We start from the raw sequence: 26,758 nt of genomic DNA, 5'->3' as shown, positions 1-26,758 counted from the left end.
ATACATGTAAGCCCTTTATAATAGGGCTTAGCCCAGAGTAAGTACCATTTTAGTGTTTGATCTTATTATTCATTCCATTTTGATTGAGTGCCTATAGGGGCGTCTGGGTGGCTCAGTCAGTTGAACATCTGACTCTTGATCTCAGCTCAGGTCTTGTTCTTAGAGTCATAAGTTCAAGCTCTGCGTTGAACTCCATGTCCAGTGTGGAACCTACCAAAAAAAAAAAAAAAAAGATGATGAGACATCTGAATGGCTCAGTTGGTTAAGCGTCTGCCTTCAGCTCAGGTCGTGATCCCAAGTACCAGGATCGGGCCCCACATCAGGCCCCCTGCTCATCAGGGAGTCTGCTTCTCGCTCTGCCTCTTACCCCACTCATTTTCTCTCTCTCTCTCTCAAACAAATAAATAAAACCTTTTTTAAAAATTTAAAAAAAAAGATGACTGAGTGCCTATAGTGTGCCATGTGCCGTGCTCAGCTCTAGGGACGTAGCAACAATGAAGACAAGGTCCCGTGCTCATAGAGCTTGCACTTCAGTGGGGGAGACAGACAAGCAAACAGGCAGCCATGACAGCATTTTAAGTGCCATGGCGAGGGAAGGCTTGAGTGTTGAGAGCACTTGGGAGGCAACCTAGTGTGGGTGGCAGGGGTGGTGGCGCCTGCCCTCCCCCCTCGCCGTGAATCACACAGCTCGTTGGCTGCCAGGATCACGCCTGGAGCCTCGGGTGGGTGCTGAGTTCCACCCCGAGGCAAGGTTCTCCCTTCCACATGGCTATCTAAACTTCAGCCTTCTATCCCCTGATGAGCCCGAAGCTGACTTTTCTGGATTGGGTGCTACACTTGGTCTTACAGAAGCTCATAGGTGGCCTCTGTGAGGTGCGAGGAAGGGTCTGAGGGCCCTCTTTGGGATCAGGTTGGGTTGCTGGCAAAATGGGAATTGCATCAGGGGAAGTGGCTTTGAAATTTGTTCCTCTCCAGAAAAGTCTGCCTTCACCAACAGTTACCCATCCAACAGTGTCTCTTAAGGCCAGTGAGAAGGCAGAGTGCCGTGGGAAAGAAATCACTTTATCTGGGAAAAGTGTGTGAATTCAAATGACTGAATGAGCACAGCTCCCGTCAGTTTGCACACTCCTGGGTTCTCAGGGTGCCCTGTAGTTCCCAGCAGCCAATCCACCCTTGCTCCCAGCTCTAAACCCAGCTCCCACCACTCCTCTCCTGCTCACTGAAGAAGTAGGGTCCTTCTGCCTCATGTCTCCCTCCTGACATCACCGTGCTGCCCTGGCCTCCTGGCCCCCTCTCCTCCCTCCTGCTTCCAGCAGAGTGGCATGCAAGGGATGCAGCCTCTGCAGCCAGAGGCTAGGATTCAACTACTCCTGGGCCCCCTCTGAGCTTCAGCTTTCCTAATCTGTACAATGGGAATAACGCTTCCTGCCTTGCAGGGTCCTTGTGTGGGAAACAGGATAATTCATACCAACGGCCTCACAGCTCTGTCCAAATGTTCCCTGTTCCCAAATGTTCCTCGGCCCTCTGGCATCAGCCTCACATTATTCTTTCCCACCTTCTGCTCCTCATAATGTTTGCAGGCTGCATCGAATCAGCTAGCTTTCTGAGTTTCTCCAAACAACTTCCCCCCCTTCCTTCCTCCTCCCTGTCCTCAGCTGATACCCCCAGGCCCCATGCCAGGGGCGCTCACATTTCCCAGCCTCACTCCCATCCTTCTGTCTCAATGTCAGCATGTTCAGAATCCTCATTTATCCCCACCAGGCCAGAACCTAGTCCCCACAGTGGGACAGCAGGCAAAGCCTGAGCGAGACTGCTGTCCATAGTGGGGAAAGATATTACAAATTCAACTGACATTTTTTTAATGTTAAAAAAAAATAAAGCTTTACTAATTTACATCTTTGCTTGGTCTGTATGTCAGACTGTCGGATGTCATGTTTGGCATGTGGAGTGTCCTCAGGGAAGAGTGGGATGCCAAGAAAACATGGCGCCTCCTCATGTTTGTCTTTGGCATATCACAAGGCGTAACCTACAACAATGCTCAGTTTATGGGGTTTTTCAATTATGTTGTCAAGTTTTAACGAAAACAACCCTCACCAAGTAGAGAAGTGACTCTAAAAAAATTCCTGTAAAGAAACAGGATTCAAAATAATACTAATAACATAATTGCAAGTAATCACTTTTACAATGCAATGCTGCTGCTTCTCCTCTGACCTGTAATCAACCGTGTTCCAAAGTAAACATAATGAGGACTTCTCAGATGTGACCCCAAACGGACCCTAGGATCCAAATGATCAAGAAGGCTGTATGAAATAATGGTTCATATCTACCAACCTGAATAACGGACTTCACCCCAAGTCTATAATGCACTGGGAACTAGCTGCTACTGATAGAGGGAAAGCTAGATAGCTTAGAAAAACATTTAAAACGCCAAGATGCTCAAACTTCATTGTACAATTAGATGAAAGTATAGATATCTCTTTTTTTTTTTTTTTTTGAAAGTATAGATATCTCTAACGTGCCTCTTGGTATTTGCAAGAGTCCCTATATGAAGAACTATTCTTTTGTAAAGATACTACTAAAGAAAGAATGAATCACAAGGCATATATTCTCAACATAAATGACTTCTTGAATAAAAATAAGTTTTTCCAACAACTCCATCTGGGTAGTTGCTGATGCTCTAACTGAAATACAAAGAGATCTAGGTGAGGTCATAGAGGTGGAGGGTGCTCTGTGTGACATCCCCTTACCACAGCATCTGATCATAGGCAAGGAAGTCACAAGGAAGTCAAAATCAGAAGACAAATTGCCAGGGGAAGTCTTGTTTATAAAACAAGACCTTTAAAGTAGGATGGAGCTTTGTGGAACACTGTGTCAGAATAGTGTCTGGGAAAAATCCCCATACCCATGAGAATTGCCGGCTGTGTCTTGGCCAAAAAATGGTCAGACTTATATATGAGCTGTTCTTTTCTTAAAAAAAAAAAAAAAAAAAAAAAGATGGGTGTCCATATCTGCTGCCCTTTCCTGTGATGACAAACGGCTGTCAGTACTCTGCTACCTGCTAGAGCTTTTCAGGGAAAGAAAGAAAATCAAAATGCCCTTCAAAGCATTCCTCTGGAGGCTGACGTGCTAGTCCATCCCACTAAAGTAAGAGAGATGGTTCCCTGTTTTCAAGTCAATAGGTTTTTCTTTTTCAAAGCACTCCCCACCCCTTTATAGTAAAGGAGAATATTGAGAAATCCAGGTCAGATGGGCGGGTATTAGCACCAGAATCTGAGACTTATTTCCTTGTTGGTGAATCTGGAGTCAAACCAGTTTGGTCTGCCATTAACTTTGGGGAGGGCTGCTGTGCCAGAGCCTGTGCCACAGAAAGAGCCTTTTGAAACGGATGTTTGGAAGCAGTGCCATCATTATGGGATTGGTTGCTGTAAACCAACTCCATTTGCACATTTAAAAAACTTGAAAACTGGAATTTTTTAATGTATTTTACATTTGTAAGAACAACTAGCCAATCTCAGGGGAGATGGAAAGTTACTGGCCAGATTTCAGCACCAGCATCGCACAGCTGGTGAATGAAAACCAAATAGTGTGGTTTTATAAGGTGCCATCAACTAGGAGCTTCTTCTGTCTTGAGCCAAGACACCTTGTCAGCTACGGCAGCATTCAAACCCAAGATCGAAATACACTGAACTTAGACTGTGAACTGTTCCATCTACAATAGTACAAACTTGGGCGATGGACACACGGGACCTCTCTGTGACTATTTCTTGTAACTTCCTGCAAATCTATAATTACTTCAACACCAAAAAATCAAATAAATAAATAAATAAATAAATAAATAAATAAATAAATAAATACAGAAAACATGTTTAATCACATTAGAGTGTATAACATTGATATATGTTCAAGACCTGCAGTCATGGAGTGTCTTTTCTAGAAAGAGCAAGGTGGGGATGCCTGGGTGGCTCAGCAGTTGAGTGTCTGTCTTCAGCTCAGAGCATGATCCCGGAGTCCTGGGATCAAGTCCCACATCGGGCTCCTCGCAGGGAGCCTGCTTCTCCCTCTGCCTGTGTCTCTGCCTCTCTCTGTGTGTTTCTTATGAATAAATAAAATCTTTTAAAAAAATAGAAAGAGCAAGGTGGGTGCAGAGTGACCTGGTGAGAGCCAGAGAAGGAATTGTACCCAAGGAGGCACAGCTGTCTGCAGTGATGACTTGGGGGACAGGGCCTCACAGCTGTGGAGTGGATTGCACCCTACTTTTTTTCATCATGAGTAACAGCCCAAGGCCCTCCAGTGAGACCTGTCTATATCTTTACTCTTCAGCCTCCCCGGTGATTGAAAATGGCCAGCTGGAGTGTCCCCAGGGGTACAAGAGACTGAATCTCACTCACTGCCAAGGTAAGGATGACCCAGGCCAGGGCTGGGCTTAGGTATGGGGGATGATGAAGGGCTGAGGATGCCGGGGCACTCCCCCTGCCCATCCACAGACAGAAGGAGTGGTGTCACTGAGTGGTCTTCGCTGGGCACCTCTAAGCCCCACCTTGAGGGAGTTGTGGGGGCTGCTGTTTCCAGGGACCTAAGAAAGTCATGGTGGGATAATGATAGAGCAGGCCTAGAAAGGACCTGGGAGCTGAACCTGTCCCTCTTTCCCTCTCCAACTGCCCCACCCCACTCCCTGCCAGACCTAAGCCAGGTGCCTCTCTCCAGCTTCAGGATCTGTGTGTGAAGGCACTTCCCCAGTCCCCACATATCCCCTTACCTCCCTGGCCAATTCCCCCTGGGATGGGAGGACTTTTGACTTCACGATCTAGTCAGCCTGAGTTGTTGGGGACTTCTGTGGACATCCTTCAACAAATTACCTCCAGCTGCTAAGACCTCCCTCCCGCAGCCAGGAGGGGGCAAAGAAAAGGCACAGGTGGAGGTAAGAGGGAACCGTGAAGCACAGACCCTGACCTTGCTGGCCTGGCTGACAGGCCAAGGAACCCTCCCCCAGGAGGCTTCTTCTTCGGGAGAGAGGGATCTGAGGAAATCTCGGGGTGGCCAGGCTATCTTCCAGGGGGGGTACTGGGCCTGAAGGGGATTTCTGGCCCATGGACAAAGTGCTTGGGCCAGGCAAAAGGGCAGACCTCTGACCCAGCCCAAGGTCAGGCTCCCCTGGGGGCAATGAGGACTAGTAGACTGGATGGTGGGTGTGGAGAGAAGTCTTTAGTGTTGCTCTTAGAGGATACAGAAGGGCCATTCATATCTCAACTGTCCCCAGTGGCCTCTCCTCCTGGCAGGTTTCCCAGTGCACAGGGTTAAAGTTATTCTTGGGATCGCATGTGAGCTCTTGGCCCTCCCTCCATTAAGCCCCAAGGATACAGGAAGCTAAGGGGCCCTCCCCAGGAGGCCTTCCCCTTTAAACCTCCCCCTTTCCATGTCTGTCGTCTTGGTCTCCATATCTGGGGGGGGAACCTGCTCACTTCTACACCTGTGTGCGTCACCATCCTCTCTCTCTCTCCATCCTTCTCTCCTGCTACAGGGCAATTTTGGGGAGTGTTGTTATGAGCTGCATGCATTGTGCTGGGCATTAGCACACAGTGACAGATAAACACGGCAGCTGCTTCGGGTGAATACAGATGTTTAAACAATTATACACCATGGGAGAAGTTCTCTTGCTAGGAAGAAGCTCTGGGTGCCATGGGATGGTGGGGTAGGGACCCCTTCCCAGACTGGGAGGTAGGAGAAGGGCTTCAGGTGATGCCTGACCTGGAGAAGGATGAGTAGAGGCAATCAGTTAAAGAGGATGCAGGCATTCCAGGCAAAGGAACAGTTGGGCTGGCTGGAGTACAGCGTGTGTAGCCATGGGAGACAATACAGACATTTCAGGGCCTCTTTGGAGCCACCTACCCACCCACAGGCTTTGGGGAAATATAGTGGAGGGCATTGGATACCATGTGAGGGTTTAGGAGCTCCCTCTAAGAGGTGAATGGGGACCCCAGAGGCATGTCATGTTTTTGTTTTTAAAGATTTTACTTGTTTATTCATGGAAGATGCAGAGAGAGGCAGAGACACAGGCAGAGGGAGAAGCAGGCTCCCTGCGGGGAGCCCAAAGCAGAACTCAATCCCAGGACCAGGGATCACACCCTGAGCCAAAGACAGATGCTCAACCACTGAGCCACTCAGGTGTCCCAGCATATCAGATTTAGATATATCACTCTGGCCACAGTCCAGAGACAAATGGGTCTGTTCCCCTTCCTAGATCTCAATGGCATTTCCCAAGGGCACCTCGCTCCCAATAGGGTGTCCTGCCAAAGAATGGTTGGGCCATCTTCTAGCCCCTTCATTCCTGTGCTCAGTGCCACTTTCCCTGAAGCCTACAGGTGAGCAGGTGACTCTGGTGATGGGGTCGTCATGTCTAATATCCTGGCTCTGGAGGTGAGAGCGCCCCTCACAAATCTTCCATACTCACCATCATCACCAAAGACACCATCGCCAAGACTTCTTGGAGCTTAGAGTGTGAGGGTTGGGATTTCTCCTTGGCAGGAAGAAGTTTCCAGCATGAAATGTTTTTGAGATCACAAAGGAAGCTAATGTCAGTCCCTTATCTAAAAAACAGCACGAGCATCCACTGGTGTTGGAGGATGTGTGTGGCCTGTCTGAGGCCTCCCAGCCTCCTGGAAACATGCCCTCCAAACCATGTACCCTTTGGGGCTTGTTTCCATCTTCCTCCCTCCTCATCCTTGCCAGGGACCCTCCATCCTGAAGCTCACTGTGGACGTGCTCCCTAGATCTTGGGCCTAGCAGAGATGCTTCAGAGTCCCTCAAGGAAGGCTAAATAGGAGGGACTGGGGACTGGGCAAATGGTTCTCCACCCTCCATCCCAAACTGTCCCCTTATCTGCTCCCCTCATTTGCATCCCAGCATGCCACTCACCAGCTGAGTGACTTTGGGCAAGTTACTCCTGGACCCTGTTTCCTCACCTATGAAATGAAGCCACATGGGTCTACTTGATAAAATTATTGGTAAGAATTCAATGAAGTGTCATACGTAAGCCACCTGGCATGGTACCTGGCACATAACAGACGGTCCATACACATTAGCTCCTAATATTATGACTGTTAGTACTAGTTAGTAGAATTAAGTGATTTGCAATTTTTATCTTGTTTTATTCTCCTAACAGGACTATTTTCCTAACAAGACTAGTTACTATTAATGTACCCCATTTTATGAATGAAGAAACTGAGGCACAGAGAGAGCGACCACACTTAACAGATGGCAGCTCTCTAATTGTTGTCCCCCTTTTTTGGAGGAAGTATGGGAAGAAGATCTGTGCGCCAGCCCCTCCCTTCCATCAGGCTTGGTGGGGCGGGTGCTTCCTCACCTTCTCCAACCCTGCAGATATCAACGAGTGCCTGACCTTGGATCTGTGCAAGGACTCGGAGTGTGTGAACACCAGGGGCAGCTACCTGTGCACCTGCGGGCCTGGCCTCATGCTGGACCCATCCAGGAGCCGCTGTGTGTGTAAGTGCTGGTGGGGAGCAGAGATGGTGGATACCGGGAAACAAGATGGGATCCTTGGGGGACACCTGAGTGGCTCAGTTGGTTGGGCATCTGCCTTCGGCTCGGGTCAAGATCCTAGGGTACTGGGATTGAGCCCCACATTGGGCTCCTACTCAGCAGGGAGCCTGATTCTCCCTCTCCCTTTGCCTGCTGCTCTCCTTGCATGTGCTCTTTCTCTCTGTCAAATAAATAAAATCTTTAAAAAGAAAAAAAAAAAAGGTCAGATCCTTGGAAGCCCAGGGCCCAGGACCTCTGTCTCAACCTGGAGCTGGGCTCAATGTACAAAAACTGACCTGCCCCTGCCTGCTAGAGCGGGGACCGTTATGACTTCAGTTTTGGTTTTTGGCGTTTCTTTTGGGGCTTTGCAGTTTGGGATTTTCCACTTCTATTTTTTCTCTAATCCTTTCTGTCCCATCTGCTGCCTCATTTACTTTGAGGGGACATGTGTTGCCTTTGCTCTGATGCCTCTGAGCTGTGGCTGCCCCTTCTAGGCCTGAGTTTGAAAGCCTGGTCCCTTAACTACAGATAGGCCTCCCTTAAAGGTCCCATCTGTAGCATGAACGGCACTGCTGCCTGGCCCGAAGGCCTTCCCATAAACCTGGGGTCCTTTATGGTTCAGAATGTGTCTGCATCCGTGAATACATACACGTCACTGGTCATATTAGGACCATGTCTGTGTGTGTGTGCACGCTGTGTGTGTGTGCATGCTGTGTGTGTGTGTGTGTACCCCCAGGCAGTTGTTTCCAGTGGCCTCTGTGGCTTCCTGCTGGAAGGAGCCCAGGCTGGCAGCACCTCCAGATAGCAGAGCTGACGCCATAGCCCAGACAGGGTGGACTGACCAGAACAGAAGAAAACCAGTCCTGACTGGCATCTGTCAAATGGCAGTCTGGGTCAGGTTGGCCACCCTCAGCTCAGCAGAGCTCCCCATGCCTAGCCAAGCCCTCAGTCTTACAAACCACTAGGTGCTGGGTCTGGGGGGCGCCGCAGGATGAGCAAGACTCCAGTGCCACCCAGAGGGAGCATCCCACGTGAAGGGAAAGATGAGACTGGACCCAGTGCATGTCTACAGGGAAAGAAGACAGCAAGAGCCTGAAGAGGGATCCCCACAGAGTCAGGAGGCCCAGAGTGGGCTCCCAGGGAGACTTTGTGGTGACAAGGACATGCGATCAGTGCCTCCAGGGGCATACAGCACTTCCTTATCCTCATCCTACGCACAGCCCCACTTAAGGTCATTTGATTAGGCATTTTTCACAACTGAAGTGGCTTTTAGTTATTAGTGCCAGAAAGAAACCCTTAATATAGGGAGGCAGAGATGACACTTAGGTGTCTTTTTTCTCCCTCCCTACTATTACTCCCTCCAGCTCCCTCTTGATGATTTACCTCCCTGTAGGTGGAAAGAGGCAGACATGAAGTTTCTCTTGCCTTCACTTCTAAGCTTTGCCCTCTTCCCAGCCACCTGACCAGGGCGATTAGAGCACTCTACAAGGGCCCCTCTGTGCAGGGCAGCCTCCTGATACTCTCAGCCAGGTCACCTCCACCCTGGGGCTCAGAAGGACCAAGCCATTTCCTACAGCATTCCAAGGGAAGTGACCACTGGAAACAGAGATTATACCTGGAGACCCAGGCTCCTGGACTGAGCATGAATTGATCTGTGTATCTAGCACATGACCTTTGACAAGTCACTTTCATATACATCATTGTGAAGAAAGTGCATTAGTCAGGGGGTGCCTAACTGGCTCAGCTGGAGGAGCATATGACTCTTGATCTCAGGGGTCATGAGTTTGAGCCCCACACTGGGTGTAGAGATTACTTAAATAAATAAATAAACTTGAAAAAAAAAAGTATAATAGTCAGGAGCCTCTAGGTTGCAAGTGACAGAGACCCAACTCAAACCACTGTAAGCAAAAGTAATTGGTCCACACAACTAGGAAGTCCAGGGGTAGGTGTGTGCCTCAGGCTTGGTTGGATCCAGGTGCACACAGTGTCCTTGGGATGCCTCTTGCTCTGTTTCCTGTTTGTTGGTTTCATAATTCCTTCAAAGGTGGCCACCAGATGCTCTAGGCCTACATCTCTCAGCCCTGTAAACTCCAGTTTAAAAATAGAGAAATAAAAAGTATCTCTTCTGTAATAATCTCGGGAAACCCCCGAAGCCGATTATTATCATTGGGCCTACTTGGTCAAGTGCCCATCCCTGAGCCACTCACTATGACCAGGGGTATGGACTCTTTCAGCTAGGAAGTAGGGCCGGCCTCCACTCCACATGGACAGAGTGAGAGACAGGGTAGATCCCAGAGGAAACCCAGGTGCCTTCACCAGAACACAGGGGCATCGGTGCTAAGTAGGCAGAAACAAAGGTGTCTGCTCCTCATGGAATTATCATCATCCTTATTTTACACATGAAGATAGTAAAGCCCAGGGAGGCCACAAAGCTCCTGGTGGAGCAGGGATTTGAATTTGGCCTGCTGAGTCCTGGACCCTGACCTTGGTCATCAACTCCTTAGCTTTGAGTGTTGTCCTCTCTAACCATCCCTCCTCCCTTCATCTGGCATGACAAGGAATTCAGTCTGTTCCAGCATGACATGGCCTCTTCATCCACCACTGAGAAACTTCCAAAAGGATAGTCTTCAATATTCACCATCAAAGGACAAGAAAGGGGATAATGGTGGTGGTGGTGTTTCCATCTCAACCCAGCATGGCTCACACCAACAGTGGTCCGTAGCATTTTGATTCGTGGATATAGCCATCCATGCACGTGGGTCCAGCCAGCATTTACTGAGCATCTGCAAGCACCAGACACTGTACAAGGTGTTGGGCTACAAAGATGGCCAAAATAGAGTCACTGTCCTCAAAGCTCCCTATCAGTTCTTTGGCTCTCACTTTGTCTCATCTCCCCAGGGAGACTGTGGCCCTAGAGCCCACTGCTCCCCACCCAACCCCAGGCTGGTGGTAGACTTTTATAAATATTTGTAAACTCAGCACCTGGAGACAAGCATATACATCTCCATTTCCTGCCCTCAGGCTTTCCAAGAGAGGGTGGGAGTCAAGGCGCCCCTCCAGCAGGTAACACAAGGAGATGCCAAAGCCTTCCCCTGTGGCCATTCCTCCCAACATTCTTTTGAGCATTTCCAGTGCCCAAAGCTGCAGATCGAGACTTGGGTCAGGCTAGCTGGAGTGTGCTGCCAGCAGCCACTCCCATCCACTGGCCAGCACCTGCCCCCGTACTTCCCTGTACTTGAGGCTGGCCACCTGCCCACACCCCCTGCTGTGTCTGTTGCAGCCGACAAGGCCATCTCCATGCAGCAGGGGCTGTGCTACCGGTCACTGGGTCCTGGCACCTGCGCCCTGCCTTTGGCCCAGAGCATCACCAAACAAATATGCTGCTGCAGCCGAGTGGGCAAAGCCTGGGGCAGCAAGTGTGAGAGATGCCCCCTGCCTGGCACAGGTAAGCATCTGTCCCAGTCTCAGCTCTGGCCACCAAAGGGCTTCCTCCGAACCAGTGGCCACCTGGACCTCACCTCAAGCCAGAAGACCCTTAGTCTTCCTTCCCTCCTGCTCAATTCTTTACCCCGACCTGAGTCCCTCCTCCCTTGCTGCCACAATGCTTGTCCCCCAAAAGGAGGGAAGGGAGGGCCCTGGGTTTGTGCCTGTCAGCTTGTCCTCTGACCAGTGACTTTGCAGAGGCCTTCAGGGAGATCTGTCCGGCTGGCCACGGCTACACCTACTCGAGCTCACATATCCGCCTGGCCATGAGGAAAGCCGAAGAGGAGGAACTGGCCAGGCCCTCCAGGGAGCAAGCACAGAAGAGCTACGGGACCCTGCCTGGGCCAGCAGAGAGGCAGCCACTCCGGGCGGTCACTGACACCTGGCTAGAGGCCGAGACCATCCCTGACAAGGGTATCTGGGCTGGTTGGAAGGTTCCTGAGGCAGTCCCCTTCCCCCTCAAAGAGCCACTGGGTATTTATTCTGGATCCATGGCTTTCCAACTCTGGAGCATTAGGAGAGGGCATTTAGAGCAGCAACACCCAACCCAGGAACCTCCTCTCCTGGTGCGCCGGGCAGGCCCCACCTCCTTCCCATCACGGACGGCGGCAAAGATGCCCACATCCCAAGGGTTGCTTGCCAGTGGCGGTTGGAGAGGTCAGCAACAGCCCCCACCCCAGCTGCTCAGGTCTTTCTATCCCCTGCCCCTGGCCATGCAGCGTCTGGGGCTGGTGCTTGCTGCAAGGCCTGAAGAGCTGGCAGGGAGATCCCGGGGGTCTGGGTGCTGTAGATCCCCTCCCTGGCCTTAGGGTCAGACCACTAGCTCCAGCTCAGTCCCCCTGGGCCCAGCAGGCACCCCTGGCAGGGGCCCCGGGAAGCCACACTGGTAGCACACCCAGGTTGCCGGTAGCACACAGTGCAGGAGGCCAGGGACATGTTAAGACCAGGAGAGCTACGTGTTAGCCACAGCGCTGCAAGAATCTGGAACAGACAGACAGGGAAGTCAGGACAGAGTCTCAGTCGTCATGGGAACTGGACACTGGCCAGGCCAGGAGCTCCTCTCTTTCTAGAACTGTTGCCCGGGCCTTGGCCCAGGGCAGGGGGCGGAGCGACCTGGTACAGGTGGGAGGTTTGAGAGGGAGGCGATGGCAGAGCAAGGAGGGGGGTGACATCTCCGGGTGAACTGGCCCAGGAAGGGGTGGGCCTCATCACTGAGGCTTAAGGGAAGGCAGGAGGTTTCCTCCCACGGAGGGAGCCACCGCATTGGCCCTCCAGGCCTGGCATGAGGGGATCTGTGGCGGGCAGTCCCGGCTGGGCCGGAGGGGCAGCAGCAGGTAAAAAGATCCTGCGCTCTCTCCACTGCTGGCCTCTGGGGCCAGGTCAGGAGTCAGAGACTGAACCAACCCTGGCCGTGGGTGGGAGGGAGAAGGCAGCCAGGCTCTCCTCCCCAAGCTCATGCTCTCACCTTTCCTTCCCAGGAGATTCTCGGACTGGCCAGGTGAGTGCGTCCTCCCAGCAGAGGCTGGGCAAGCATGGCAGAGAGTGGGACAGGGTGGGCACTGACGCTGTAGGGCAGTGTCCTCTGAAGGAGGAAAGGGAGACAGATGGATTATGAGTAGGGTCTCCATTACCTGGAGAGATGCTGGCGTGGGAGGGTCCCTCCAAAGATCTAGTTTTACCCCAAGGGAAGGAAGAACAGCAGCTCTTGTACCAGTGTTCTGTCATTTGGGGTGCTCTGGGGAAGGAAAGGAAGTAGGAACACGTCCTATGAGTGCAGATAAGGTCAGGAACTGCTTCCAGACTAATTCTGGATTCGGCACTTTCTAAGCCTGATTTGCTTACACCACAAGATCACCTCTGGGAGTGGCTCATGGAGAAGAGGAAGCAGAGCTGTGGATGGCCTCTTCACTCCCTTCCCTGTGCCCAGGCTTCCCCTGTAAAGAGCTGAATGTTCTCCCAGAAAAACATTCCAGAAGAATGCACCTGCTTCTCCCTCACCAGTCTGTCAATCCCTTCCCTGTCCCCCTGCCCCTCCAACCTGTGTGCCTGACTGACAGGTGCTTCTTTCCCTGGAAGTGAGCTGGAGAGTCATGTGTTGTCCTCCCAGACCAGAGTTCTACGTCCATGTCCTCACAGCCCCCAGCAGGCCCCTGCCCCTCTGTCATCCTCTGCCCCTTCTCACCTCCTAGTCCACCGCTGCTGGCAGTGCACTATGGCCTAGGCTCTTAGCTTCACCACACTGGCCCTGTGACCCTACGTAGGCCAGTTAACCTCTGGAGCTTCTGTTGCTTTATCTGGGCTCATAGCATTGAGAGGATCATTATACATTGCTGGTGTGACACTGAGCTGGCACGCCATATACATCAGTTCACTTAATCAGTACAACCGACTGTCACCCGAGAGTTGAACAGATTAATTAAGACAACGGACATAAAGTGTTGGCAGAATGCCCAGCATGTAGGAGGAACTCCTCAAGAGCTGGAAGGAATGAGAAAGTGAAGAAGGGAGGTGGCCGGGAAGCCTGGAGGCAGGGGTGAGTGTGGTGGAAGAAAGCAAGTCATGGAGGTGACAGAGGAAGCAACAACGACCTTCTCCTATTTCTGTGCAGGTCACAACCAGTGTTACCCAAGTACCTGCCTGGGTCCCAGGTGAGTCCCTCCCTCCTAGCAGCTCCCAGGTAACAGGAGGGAGGGAAGGAGAAACCATAGACTTTGTACTGTGGGCTGATACATGGGGCTCAAATCAGATGAGGTCATGGATGGTATGACATGTGAATGTTTTTTTGTGGGCACTCTATCCACCTAAGGTGCTGTAAGGTCAGTGAAAGACCCTGGGACGTTTTGCAAGTATTTCCCTAGCCACGGCACCCTTTCTGCATTTCATGGTGCCACTCAACGTATAAATGAGACCAAAGAGGAAGTGCTGGCTGAAGCAGGGGCTGGTCAGGTCCCCAGAGCCCCTCCCCAGTGACCTATCTTCCTTTGGGAAATAGTTGGAGCTCTGCAGACCCCAGCTTGCAGAGGGTGACTGGAGTTGGGATCAGGGCACTATCCAAGGGCTCTGTCTCTACCAAGCTGGCTGGCTTTGGACAAGTGGCCATTTCCACAACCCTATCTCCTCACCTGTGAAAGGGAAGCTGAGACTGGAGGTGCTCTAGGACCCATTAGAGCTCTCAGATTCTCTAACTCTGTCTGGAACTAGGTTAAGTATCTGGAGACTAGTAGGAGGCAGAAGGGCTGACCCACCCTAGGCCCCAGCCCTGGTTCTCCAGTTGGCATGGCAGGAGGAGGGAAGGGCCACTGCCAGTATGTCTGGAGGGAACGCTCTCCGGGGGTGGGAAAGTGGGTGGCCAAGGAGTCGTGGCCCAGCTGCCCTCCCCTGTCCCCACCCCCCATTCCCCTGCAGGAGATGCCATAAAAAGACCAACGCCACCGCTTCCTGGACAGGGGATCCCAGACAACCAGGAAGAAGAGCACGTGACCACCCCTGCTGAGGGGTTGGTGGCCCTGGGCCCCTCAGGTACCTGCAGTCAGCCTGGTGGGGTGCGGCTGGTCAGAGCCAACTCCAGGGCCTCTCCCACCAGATGCACAGTTTCCAGTGAACTCCCGCTCAGGCTCAGCACCCCTGGCTTCATCTTACAGGGTGCCTCTTGTGAACACAGGGGTCCTGTCAGGAGCACCAGTCAAGTGGGGGAGGAAAAAGAGAAGGGAGGTCTTAGGGGAGCCTCTTACTCGGAGGCTTTCTTTCTTTCTTTCTTTCTTTCTTTTTCTTTCTTTCTTTCTTTCTTTCTTTCTTTCTTTCTTTCTTTCTTTCTTCTTTCTCTTTCTCTTTCTTTCTTTCTTTCTTTTTTCATATTTTATTTATTTGAGAGCAAGAAAATGAGAGAGAAAGAGAGAGAGAGCAGGAGAAGGGGGAGAGGAAAGAGCAGACTCCAGGCTGAGCATTGAGCCAACTTGGGGCTGTATCCCAGGACCCCGGGATCATGACCTGAGATGAAGGCAGATGCTTAACCTACCCAGCCACCCAGGCGCCCCTAACTGGGAGACTTTCTAGGAGAATCCAGGGGGGCCCTCTAGAGGAAGGGCAGCGCAGCGAGCCTCCAGGAGCCTGGCTCCTCCAGCCTGTCCACCCTGAGTGGGCTGAGTGCCCGGGCAGCGGGGCAGTCTCCTGCTCACAGGGACAGCAAGCTTTCTGGAAGGAAAGTGGTTCTGTTCTCAAGGTTGTTTAACTGTCAGAGAGCCTGCGCTCCCCCTCTCTGGCCGCCTACAATGGTGAGGGGGTGCAATGTGGGGGAGATCCCTGGCAAATGCACCTTGCTCTGGAATGTGCCCTCCTCAAAGGCTCATTGTTTGGGGACTTGGTTCCAGAGAAGCAAAGCTGGTGATGCCGCAGCTGCTCCCTGTGCACGTGTGTGCTCACGCGCACGCCCTCGCGTGTGCCCTCGCCAGGGGCTGGCTGACCTCTTTACCTCACAGCCTGAGCTCACCTCAGGGGAGAGAGATTTCTGGATTTCTTCTGGCAAAGAGAGAGACCATGCAGCCAGGCGGGGCAGTCCAGAGAGTGCGGGGGTGGAGGAGGGGGTTGGCCCTCCCGGGTATGAACCATGAACCGGGGTAACCTGCTGCCCTTTCCCGGGACCTCTGTCCTCTGTGCTCAGTGCACTGCTCATCCCCCTCTGCGAGGCAAGCAAGAGGAGCTGGGTGAAGGGGCTCCCTTAGGGGTTCTCCAGCACAGGAAAATGGGCCTGGACGCAGGGCCGGGGGGGAGGGGGCAGGAGGAAGAGCCCAGGTTAGGCTCCGCAGTGGCTATCAGCTATGTGGGAGAACAGAATCCCCCCTCAGTCACCACCACAGCCTCCTTCTCCCCTGCCTTCCCCCAGCCTCGCCCCTCTGGGGAGATGTTTAGAACCAGGCAGGGGGTCCCCACAAGCTCCCCCACCCCTCCCTCTGGGCTGACCCAAACTTGGAGCCAGGCCAGGGACAGGGTAGCCTTGCAAGCAGGCCAGTGCGTATTCAGTTCAGTCCCACTCAGCAACCACCGCGAGGCCTGCTGTGGACCAACACAGGCCTTGTCTGCTCGTCTGGTCTCCAGGGTTACCTACGTGCTGTGAGGCAGGGCGGGGGAGCCTGGGCCTGTGGGCTTACAGCGAAAACCTTAGGGCAGATGCAAGGCTGCAAGCACCACTCACTCACGCATTCATGTGCCCATTCAGCATGCTCTAAGAGCCAGGCCCTTTTCTAGCGTTAAGGACACAGTTCGAAAAAGCTAGAGCCTCTGTCCTCTACACAGCCCCACTGCTGAATCCAGGCAGTCAACCCACTATTCCTGAACTCAGCATGTCTCTGTACTTTTTACCCCATAACCACCACCCAGGGCAGTCCTTGTTTGAATTATTTCAACAAGTTTCTGAGAGCCCCCTGTGCCTCCCTGCCCAGCCCATGGGCCATCTGCAGCCTTTCTGAGCGAGATGGCATGGCAAGATGAGTGGTGTTTCCAAGATGGCTCTGATCATACCCCACCTTGCGTAACCCCCTTTCTCGTGGGCCTGTCTCAACATGGCATCCGAGGCCCTGCTGGGTTGGCCCCAGCCCAGCTCTCCTCTCTCCCTCTGGCAATTCTCCCCCAACACCCTCCTTGCCAGCTCTGTCTGTCTGTCCAAGGGAAAGGGAAGGGAAGCTCTGTGGACTGTGGGTGAGAGCCATGCCCTCATTCAGGGAGAAGTCAGGCTGGAGGCCTCAGCAGGGGAGGCCCTTTACTAGGACATGGGTTAGTGGAGCCCACTAGGTCTTAGTCAAAGGGATGCACTACTGTGATCCATCCTGGGACTCAGGGTCCCAGGAGGGGCGCCAGGGGGTTTTATACACGGCCATGCTTCACATGGATATGAGAGGGCCCAGCCAAGAATGGAGTGAGGCTTCTGTGGGTCCTCTGAGGCCTGTGCCCTGTCCCCCATACTCTCACCATGCTGCTCCACTGTCTTCGTCTGTCCTCACCCCAGCATAACCTCTGCTTGGCTGTGTCTCCCACAGGCACTGACAGATGTGCCGCTGGAGCCACCAACATCTGTGGCCCTGGAACCTGCGTGAACCTCCCAGATGGGTACAAATGCATCTGCAACCCCGGCTACCAGTTGCATCCCAGCCAAGCCTACTGCACGGGTATGCACTGGGACACCATGGGCTCACACGGTGCTGGGGACAGAGTTAAGAGTCCAGGCAGCAGAAAGTCCAAGCAGTGCTGTGTGGCCAATGAGTTGAAGAGTGCTTTCCCTGTGGAAAAAACCAACCTAAACCTTGGGGAGACAAGCCTCCGGGAGCACCATCTGATGAGTCTCCAGAACTCCAGGAGAGTGGGAAGCCACCCCAGGGCCCCTTGACCAGTGCCTGGAGCCCTCAGCTCTGAGATCAGCCCACCCTTCCAATTAGCCATCTTGCTGCCTACAGAGCAGACCAAGGCCTAGCCTAGTTAGAAATGTCTCTGCTGATCCCCCATCTCAAGAGCTTTACACAAAAGAAAACATCCACTGTGCCTTGAAGGAAAGAAAGTCAGCAGGGGGCCACTGAGGGAGGGGGACATGGGGCAAGGAGGAGGTGCTGGGCCACTGCCCCAGGCCCTTGGTGCCTGAGTGGGCCCTATGAGCAGACTTCATGACCCCAGCCTTAGAGATTTTTCATCTCCCCAGCCTTCTCTACTTACTCCCTCATCCTCTCCTTGACCCACAACACCATCCCCTGTCCAGCTCCTAGCATGGGCAGGTTGCTGGCAGGTGCCCAAAGAAAGGTCTCCCTGACCTCCCTTTCCCACCTTTCTCTGCTCAGATGACAACGAGTGTCTGAGGGACCCCTGTGCAGGAAGAGGGCACTGTGTCAACCGAGTGGGTTCCTACTCCTGCTTCTGCTACCCTGGCTACACACTGGCCACCTCAGGGACCACACAGGAATGCCAAGGTAAGCAAGCCTGCCTGTGTCCCTGGGAGAGGCACAGGACCCCACAGTGAGTGTTGAGGTGGAAGAGGATCTAGGCATTCGCAGCACCTGGCACTGCACTGCAGTGTGCAGAGCACAGGGGCTGTGAGAACAGAGACTCAGGGCTCTGACCTGGACCTGAATAGAAGCCGACCCCTGCGCTGAGACCAGACCAGGAGGAGAGGTTCAAACCTGAAAGATAACAATATTCCTCAAGGCTCCAAGGAGGTGTGGCTGGAGCTGGGAGTGTGAGAGGGTCGGGGGATATGGCTGGAGATGAGAACCTAAAGTCTAGTCCCCAGATTCTGAGTGACAACTTTCATTTTGGGTAAGGAGGGCAGCACGTGAAGGCACCGGCTGGGACTCCTGGCAGACCGGGGAGCACGAGTGCCTTTGCAGAGGGTCCTCAGCAGCTCAGAGAGCCTGCATATCTTCGAACTTCCCTGGGAAGGCCTGCCTCCCCCCCCCACCACCACCACCAGGGCCCTGGGCAAAGCAGCTTCCAACACAAACCCTTTAATGTCCAGCATTTGCCCCGTGATACAAAGCCTCCATGTACATTTTTATGAATGAGCTCACAGAGAATATGATGCAGCACTTTGCAAGCATACCTTGTGATGCCTCACCAACTGGAACACTTCAGCTGGAGGATGGCACTGCCGCTCTGGAGGCTCACAGTGCTGGTTCTGGCCGGGGCAGCCCAGCGTCACTCAGGGCCCCTCCTGGAGACCAGGAAGCTGTGCGTCTTCTCACTACCAGGGTCACCCAGGTCCTAACCCCCCAAAGATCTGGTCTGCAGAGACCAAGACTACGCAGGTCCCCTCACCTGATATGGGGTAAGGGGAGTAGAGAACAAGCAGGGAACTTAATCAGAGTGGGAGAATTACACATGCCCTTCATTCACACCGAGCGTTGAGCACCCACATGCCAGGTACCATGTCAGCTCTGGATCCTGCAGTGAGTAAGGTGTGTGCGTGTGGTGCTGTGGGATCCAGATGAGGAAGCAGCTGGCTCTCCATGGTAGGATGCAGGCATGTTTCACTGCATGTTTCGAGGGAGGGTTGGAACTGGGACAGAATAGTCATTGCTACCATTTCATGAGCCCTTCTGTGTGCTGGCCCAGTCCTAAGCCCTAATCATATGAAGCTCATCATCCCACCCCCATGCGGTAGAAATCCTTACCCCATTTTATAGTTAAGTCAACTGAGGCTCAGAGAGGTGATTTGAAATACCCAGGGACCTCCTACCTGGTTGTGGCAGAGCTAGAAACAGAATCAAAGTCATTCTGGCCCCAATGCACATTGTGTTTCCCACAGTCTCTGACACTCACGGTGAGGGAATGGAGAAAGCGGAGAGTATTCCAGGGGAAGGGAACCATTTCTCCAGAGAGCAGAGTGGTGAACAAGTCTGGCATGCCCTGGGAATAATGATAAATCCAGTGTGACTGGAGCGAAGGGTATGTGGAGGAAGTAGCAGGAGCCGGGGCCAGTTTTTGAAGTCTTGAGTGCCAGGCTAAAGTGTTTGGACACCATTCGGCAGGCCACGAGCAGCCAGGAGAGGTTTGTAAGCAGAGGGTGGGGATGGCCCTCAGCTGGCTTTCAGGGCTGTGACTCAGCAGCACTGCTCAGAATGGCCTGGAGGTAGTGAGGGGAGAGGCTGGGGACGAGGGGCTTCTCGGGACTTCGCTGGGCTCCATGGCATTAGCAGGTGTTGCAGGTCAGAGGCGCTGCTCTCTGCAGGCCCAGCCTGGGACATTGGCTGGGGACAAGCAATGGCCACTGCAGGGAATGGTGTCACCAGTCCGGGATGTCTCTGCTGGCCCCAACAGCTGGGGAGGGAGCCCAGGATCAGCTGTCAGTGCTTCTCCCAGTGGGGCTTCACTGCCACCTGATGGGACCTTATTCAAGATAACATCCACTTTCTAAATTTTGCCAGTCTTATAAAGTAATATCTCATTATTTAATCATTAATAAATTATTTCCTCCACTTATATAACTAATTAATATAAATTATAACAATTTATAGAATTTAAACGAATGTAAGTAAAACTAATTGATCAGTATACATTATTTGAATATTAAATATTTTTAAAGCATATTACTTTACAAATAAGTATGAGCATTTCTTTGTACATTAGCCTTTGGGTTTCCTTATCTGAAAATTGCTTGTTCCTATTTTTCACTCAGTTCTCCAGTGGTTGCTGGCTTTTCTTGTGGCTCCTTGGAAGTTCCTTAGATATTCCAGATACTTGCCTGGGTTTTGTTTTGTTTTGTTTTGTTTTGTTTTATTCATGATAGACATAGAGAGAGAGAGAGAGAGAGAGAGAGAGAGAGAGAGAGAGAGAGGCAGAGACTCAGGAGGAGGGAGAAGCAGGTTCCATGCCGGGAGCCCAACGCGGGACTCGATCCTGGGACTCCAGGATTGCACCCTGGGCCAAAGGCAGGCACTACACCGCTGAGCCACCGAGGGATCCCCACTTGCCTGGGTTTAGATATTGCCACTCTCTCATTTCATTCTCTGTTCACTAACCTTATCCACATGTCCTTCTTTTTTCTTTTTTTTTTTTATTTATTTTTTCTTTTTTTTTCTTTTTTTTTTTTAAAGATTATATTTATTTAGGGCAGCCCTGGTGGCCCAGCAGTTTAGTGCCGCCTTCCACCCAGGGCCTGATCCTGGAGTCCGGGGATGGAGTCCCACATCAGGCTCCCTACACGGAGCCTGCTTCTCCCTCTGCCTGTGTCTCTGCCTCTCTATCTCTCTCTGTCTCTCATGAATAAATAAAATCTTTTAAAAAAAAGATTATATTTATTTATTCTTGAGAGATAAAGAGAGAGATAGACTGGCATCGCTGGGTTCTTCATCAAGTGACCACATGCGGCTCTGTGTCTGAGCTTCCTTTTCTCTTCCACTGGGACCACAGTGTCTCAAACTGAGGACTAGTTATTTCAGAAATGCCTGGAAAGTGATTATAACGCAGTTTCCAATACTGCTTGGGCAGACTCTCCAGATGTGGGCCTGGGGGTGGTGGTGCATTTTACACCTTCTGCCAGTGACCCCACTGGGCACTACAGTGTTACAAAGTACTACTCAGATAAAAGCACTGTCCATAAACCAATGGTTAGTATTCCATTCATGTACCAAGTACTTTTGGGAGTTCTGTGCCGGGCACTGGGGACATTAGGATAATAAGGGACATTCTCAGCGGTGGGAGAGAAAAAAGCAGGCAAATGAATAGTTACTCTCATGGCTGGGTCCTAAGGGAATCCTGGAGAGGGGGCATATTGGTTGGAGGGGAGAGGTCAGCCTCACCTGAGAGATGAGTAGGAGACAGCCAAGCTGGTGGGCAGGAAACCACTCTGGGCAGGTGAGCAGCACACGCCCAAGCTCAGAAGCAGTGCCTGCATGGCTGAGGCTAAGAGGTGGGACAAAGGTGAGAGAAGCAGACAATGGCCAGATCATAAAAGATCTCACATGCCAGGCATAGGAGATCAGATTTTGTAGGGTAGGTTTAATGCTAGAATAATAATAGCCAACATTTCTTCAGTGCTTAATTTGTGCCAGGCAGGCACTATGCTGGGCCCTTCTCTTGGATTATCTCATTTAATCTGCACAGGGACCCAGTGAAATGTTTGAACCAGTGCCGGGGCTTGGGGGGCAGCGAAGGCAAATCCTCCATCGATTTGACTGTGGGGGCAAGGAATGGGAAGTGGCCAGAGCAACCTTGGGTTGATCAGTTGAACCAGTCCTTGAAATGGGGAGTAGCATTCTGCTGACCATTGAGGCGAAGAAAGATACTCCTCGTGGAAACATCTGTATGAACAAGGCGTGGTAGCTGGACCAGTGGGGATCAGGGAACACAGCGAGGTTGGGGCCAGGTGGCAGAGGCCTCGTGAGCCAGGCTGAAGCATCAGGGAAACCTACTAGGGGTTTAAGCAGGGGAGTGATGTGACCAAGGTCGGACTTTTGAGCCACTGCGGGGTACCGGGACGCTTTGGGACAATGGAATAAACTGCTTCAGTAGATCCACAGCTGCCTGAGATGCTCTCTCTCTGGCTGCTTAATCCCCTAACTTTGGGGAAGGCCTTCAATAACTCTAGGAACAGACCTCTGGAGGATGTCTTGGGGCCAGGAGGGGGACTTTATTGGCCTCCTCCAATGGTGCCATCTGACTCAAGACCAGCCCTTGCCTTGGGGCAGGGGTCCCCAAAGGCCCCCAAAGTAGTATCCCCCGGGAGAAAGGAACTCAGGGGTTTGCAGAGAGGCCTGCGCTGGAGGAGTCTCAGACCTGGCCTAGGAGTCTCCCACCAATCATAGCTGTAGCAAGGTTGCCTTTCCCGCTGGGGCCTCAGCACAAGCATCTCTGAAGAGATGCCCCCGGACTCCCTGCAGGGCTGGCCCAACTCAGGACTTTTCTATGTGTTCACAGATGTAGACGAATGCGAGCAGCCAGAGGTGTGCAGCGGGGGACGATGTACCAACACGGAGGGTTCGTACCACTGCCAGTGTGACCAGGGCTACATCATGGTCAGGAAGGGACACTGTCAAGGTAAGAAATGAGATGGGGGGGCAGCCGGCCGCCCCATTGCCTCTCCAGGCTCTAGCTGCCCCCACTTCACCTTTCAGCTTGTCTCCCACTGGGCTCCTGGATGCTGAGCCCACTGTCAGGGAGTTTGTGAGGCTGTCTATACCCTCTGTGATCTTTTGGCCTCCTGCCTGCCCCCCCAAAGCAGGGGAGCACAAGCAACTCTGTATACATGAGACCCCAGAAACATCCCTCTGTACGCCTCTTCCCCTCGCCTTGAGTCACACTGCTCTCTTAAGTGACAGAGAAGTTGGTCTATGTGGGAAGAGCTTAGGGTCTCAGCCCTGGCCTACTTGCTAAAGCTTGTTAGGCTGTGAGCTCCTCGGGACTGGACCATATCCTTAGATGACTCATATGCAGACACCTGAGAAATGTCCTGCATTGGACAAATGTCAGCAAACGCTAGCTGAATGAGTGAATGAGTGGAGAGTGAATGTGTGAGCCCCGATCCCTGCTCTGTTTCCCAGGCTCTGCCAAAAGGCGGCTGTGCTGTTGCCAACCAGTCTCCTTACAGGCTGGCTTGAAGCTGCTACTATCACGCCAGCTCCTGGCAACCCTGCCGCTACCACCTCCTTGCCAGGCTGGGGTGTCAGATGCTTGCAAGAGGCCTGGGTTGTGTGCTTAGACCAGCTGAGATAGGAATAAATGAGGGTAAATCAAGGTTCTCTCTGGAAAGAAATCCTACCCATGACCCGAGGTGAGGACTAGCCACCTCCCAGCCTCCAGGTTTTTCCTGGCCAGGACTTGCCTGGTTTCACAGCCTCCTGGAGGTGAATATATAGCAAAAGGAGAATGCCCCTTCCCATTGCCATTATCAGGGAAGCAAAGTCTGGAGTTGTAGCAGGTCTTAGCAAAGGGGAGAGGTGGCTGGAGGTGTAGGACAGACAACTATCTGCGCCCCCAGGGGGTCACCTTCTCCTCTCGATGCCTCCCTCTACCTGAGTTCCCTTTAATACCCTGGGCTGTACACCATTAAAGCCAAAATGTACTCTCTTTGTCCTCATAAGCACGATGGAGTCAGAAAGCCTGGCATTTTCCAGGAGAATGGAGAGTGAAGAGAGTAAGCTTTGGATGGGTTCCTTCTCTGTGCCGGGAGCTGTGCGAGTACTGAATAGATGACCTCATTTAAGCATGACAACATGACAAATTTGCCATTAGATTTTATTTAAAAAAAAAAAAAAGGCAAAACTAAAAGAGATGAACCAAGAAAATACCAGTACATTAAAAAAGATCAAATTTGTACTAACTAGTCCATTTTATGGGCATAGGCTCTGGTGGAGAGGGGGCCTGGGCTTGGCTCTTGTCTTGACATCTGAAAATGGAAACCATAATGCCCATCTCAGAGGCCCTGTGAGGACCAGTTAACCAGCTAAGCTAATGCACACAACAGGACCTGCAGTGCACAGGGGGCAGTATTTCTCTGTGAGGCTCCCATTCTTTTTCACCTTTAGACTCCCCCGATGCCCCAGTCCACTCCTCTGGACTGTCCCCTTCCCTTCTGGAGGAAAAGTTCCAGACACACACCACAGCTGGGAGGTCAGAGAGGGTTCCTGGCCCCAGGCGGACAGTCAGGCTGCTGAAAGCCTGATGTAGCCTACAAACTTCTCCAGGTTTCCATCAGCAACCACAGACCCAGCCGTCACCCTGGGAGCCCGGTCAATTTCCTCTCTCTCTTTCTTCTCGCTCCAACTGAGAAACCACTCTCTCCACTGCAACTCAGAAGTCTCTGATGGAAGGCCCGAGTGCTCTGGACAGCGGCCCATCCAAAGTCTCAGTGGCATTTCTGTCATGCCAGGACTCCAGGTTCTCACGGAGAGGGGTTAGATCTGTTTGCAGATTGCCAGAGCTCTCCTGTGCCCCAACCACACCCAAATTCTTCTAGCTCCTGGCCCCTGGGCACCCTCGCACTCCCACCCCATGCTCTCACAAGTAGCAGAGACAGGCACCGTTACATTTCCCCACACAAAGGCTGAAGCCCTGGTTTAGGGAAACTCCAGGATCTTCCCAGGGTACAGACAGGTTGGTAAGCACCTGTTTCCCTGAGTCTTCTGGGGTCTCTTCAGCAGCCTCATAGCAAGAGTGTGTGGAGTTTTCATCATGTGGGCTCATTCTTTGGTAAGTGAACATTTGTTGAGCGCCAGCTGTGTCCCAGTCATGGGCTAGGGCGGGGCAATGAGTAAGACAGAGGTCCTGCCCCGGATGACCAAGTATTAGAACCTAGCAAAATATACAGTAATCTTAGATTAAAATTCAAACCCCAGACTAGGCAGGAAAATCTGGCTCCAGTCCACATACCAAATGGGTTGGTGGAACAGCCTCAGGCTACCTGGTGACACTAGAATCTATGCCCTTAACATGGACTGGTCAGGAGTGGAATCTACGTCATCTGGAATCTTTACTTGGCTCCTTTGGGTGGGTTTGGCAGATGGCTCTGTGACATGCACCCCCCATTTGGGGGAGGCTTTCCCTGGCTTAGGGGGTGACTAAGGGCTGCCGTAATCTGCCTTCCTTCTCCCACTTGCTGACAGACCTCTCACATACACTAATCGCCGGCTGGGGCTCTGGTCTGAGGAAGGAAGCCAGCAATGGTGTGTCAGGATAGATGAGGTTATGTTGCATTAACAAGCAACCCCAGGTCTCAGGACTTCGAGCACAGCAAAGTTTGTATCTGACCAATGCCACAGGCCCATCATGGCTCAGCTGGGGGTTGTGCCCCACATCTCCTGACTCTAGAACTAGCCTAAAGGAATAGCCGGTATCTTGAATGTGGCCGGTCTCCATGGAAGAAAGGAAGAGCACTCTTCAGAATTGCTCACAATTATGCATTGGTCCATAAATTACACACTTCATGGCTCATCAGCCAGCACTAGTGCCCTGGTTCCACCCAACCACAAAGAACCATGAGGCACCCACCCCAGCCCAGCAGGCGAGAGCTGGAACACTTAGTCAATCAGTACCACAGGTCTCCTAATGCCCAGCATAAGATACTTTGTGCACCACCTCCATGAGCGTGCCCAGACATCAGGGCTCTTCACTCCTGCTAAATCTAATCTCCTTCCTACCCTGCCTGATCTCCACAGGAGAGATCCAAAAACTTCATATTTTCTCAATGTGGTCTTAGAAATGGGTCCTGACCTCTTTATCTCCTGAAGCAGAGATTGCTTATCATTCCCAATGGCTTTGCCCATCCTCCTCCAGTACCTTAGCCTAGGCCCCGAGGCCATGGTCCTGGTTGCTCTCTCCCAGACGGCCAAAGCTGGTGGCCCTAGACCCTTCAGTCCCCCTCCTCTGTCGCATTCTCTCCATCTCTGTCTTTACAGAGAACCCCTTAGAATAGGTTAGCCCAGTGTCACCACAGTCCATTCAGGGGCTCTTGGCTACCCTCTTTGTAGAGATGAGACTTATCTCAGTATCCTCAAGATTGCCTAGGGGTTCTGGCCATCTCCTTACAGATAACCCCCTGAATAACCACCTGCCCTGTGTATATCTTCCCCTTCTGGACCTTTGGGGTGAAATTTGGGTGTTGAGAGGATCCCAGTTCCCTGGGACGAGGGCTTCAATGTGAACTGACTTCTGCAGACCAAACCACCTCCTTTTCACTCTTCACTTCGGGACCCTTGTTCTGTTCTGTAACAACAGCTGCCAGCTTTTGTCTCTTTGCAGAAAGCCTGTGTTCTGACCCTTTGGCCCTGCCTCTTGCATTTATTCCATGGGTGCTGAGTAGATCTTCCTCTTAGGCAGAAGGGCTTCTGAATCTGCTCAGACTGGTGGACTTCCTCCAGGAGAACGACAGTTACTCATTTACAAAGAGTAATTTCTCTTCTTTCCTCAAGCTCAGTCAATCTGTCTGTCACAAATAGGAACTGGGAGCCTCAACACTGAGCCAGAGGCACATAACGTCCTCCTGTAGTCCCAACGCAGAGTTTAAGTTTGACCTCCCTAACTCAGCCCAAGTCCCGTGTATTCCTTGAATGATGGACTTGCAGCTATGCCAGTCGCATGGGGAAGAACACTGCCTGCAGTTCCCGGGAGCAAGATCTCTGTCCTCTTCCTTGCTGTCATTCTCCCAGGACTGGCTGCTCCTCTCCTTCCTCGCGTCCTCTCTTCCTCTGTTTGTCTGATTGGTACCCAGGCCCATCCTTTCTGACTCTCTCGTGGGTCTCCCCAGAGTGGATGCCGGGAGCCCTGGGCT

At 52.2% G+C, this 26,758-nt stretch overlaps 1 protein-coding gene across 2 annotated transcripts in view; it reads left to right on the top strand.

The window, feature by feature from the left end:
* Positions 1-26,758, top strand: part of LTBP2 (latent transforming growth factor beta binding protein 2) — a 99,808-nt gene that overhangs the window by 60,290 nt on the left and 12,760 nt on the right. Inside the window, exons 9-18 of one of the 2 annotated variants that reach the window (XM_026008596.2) lie at positions 4,321-4,395; positions 7,378-7,500; positions 10,817-10,981; positions 11,218-11,433; positions 12,498-12,517; positions 13,628-13,667; positions 14,425-14,538; positions 17,049-17,177; positions 17,838-17,966; positions 22,411-22,530. In XM_026008596.2, the coding sequence (XP_025864381.2) occupies positions 4,321-4,395; positions 7,378-7,500; positions 10,817-10,981; positions 11,218-11,433; positions 12,498-12,517; positions 13,628-13,667; positions 14,425-14,538; positions 17,049-17,177; positions 17,838-17,966; positions 22,411-22,530 (1,131 nt within the window). The remainder of the gene's footprint in view (positions 1-4,320; positions 4,396-7,377; positions 7,501-10,816; positions 10,982-11,217; positions 11,434-12,497; positions 12,518-13,627; positions 13,668-14,424; positions 14,539-17,048; positions 17,178-17,837; positions 17,967-22,410; positions 22,531-26,758) is intronic. The other variant, XM_072762038.1, reaches the window with a different exon arrangement.

Source organism: Vulpes vulpes, chromosome 6 (genome assembly GCF_048418805.1).
Source record: "Vulpes vulpes isolate BD-2025 chromosome 6, VulVul3, whole genome shotgun sequence".
NCBI lineage: Eukaryota > Metazoa > Chordata > Mammalia > Carnivora > Canidae > Vulpes > Vulpes vulpes.
This window is presented reverse-complemented; position numbering and strand designations above follow the sequence as displayed.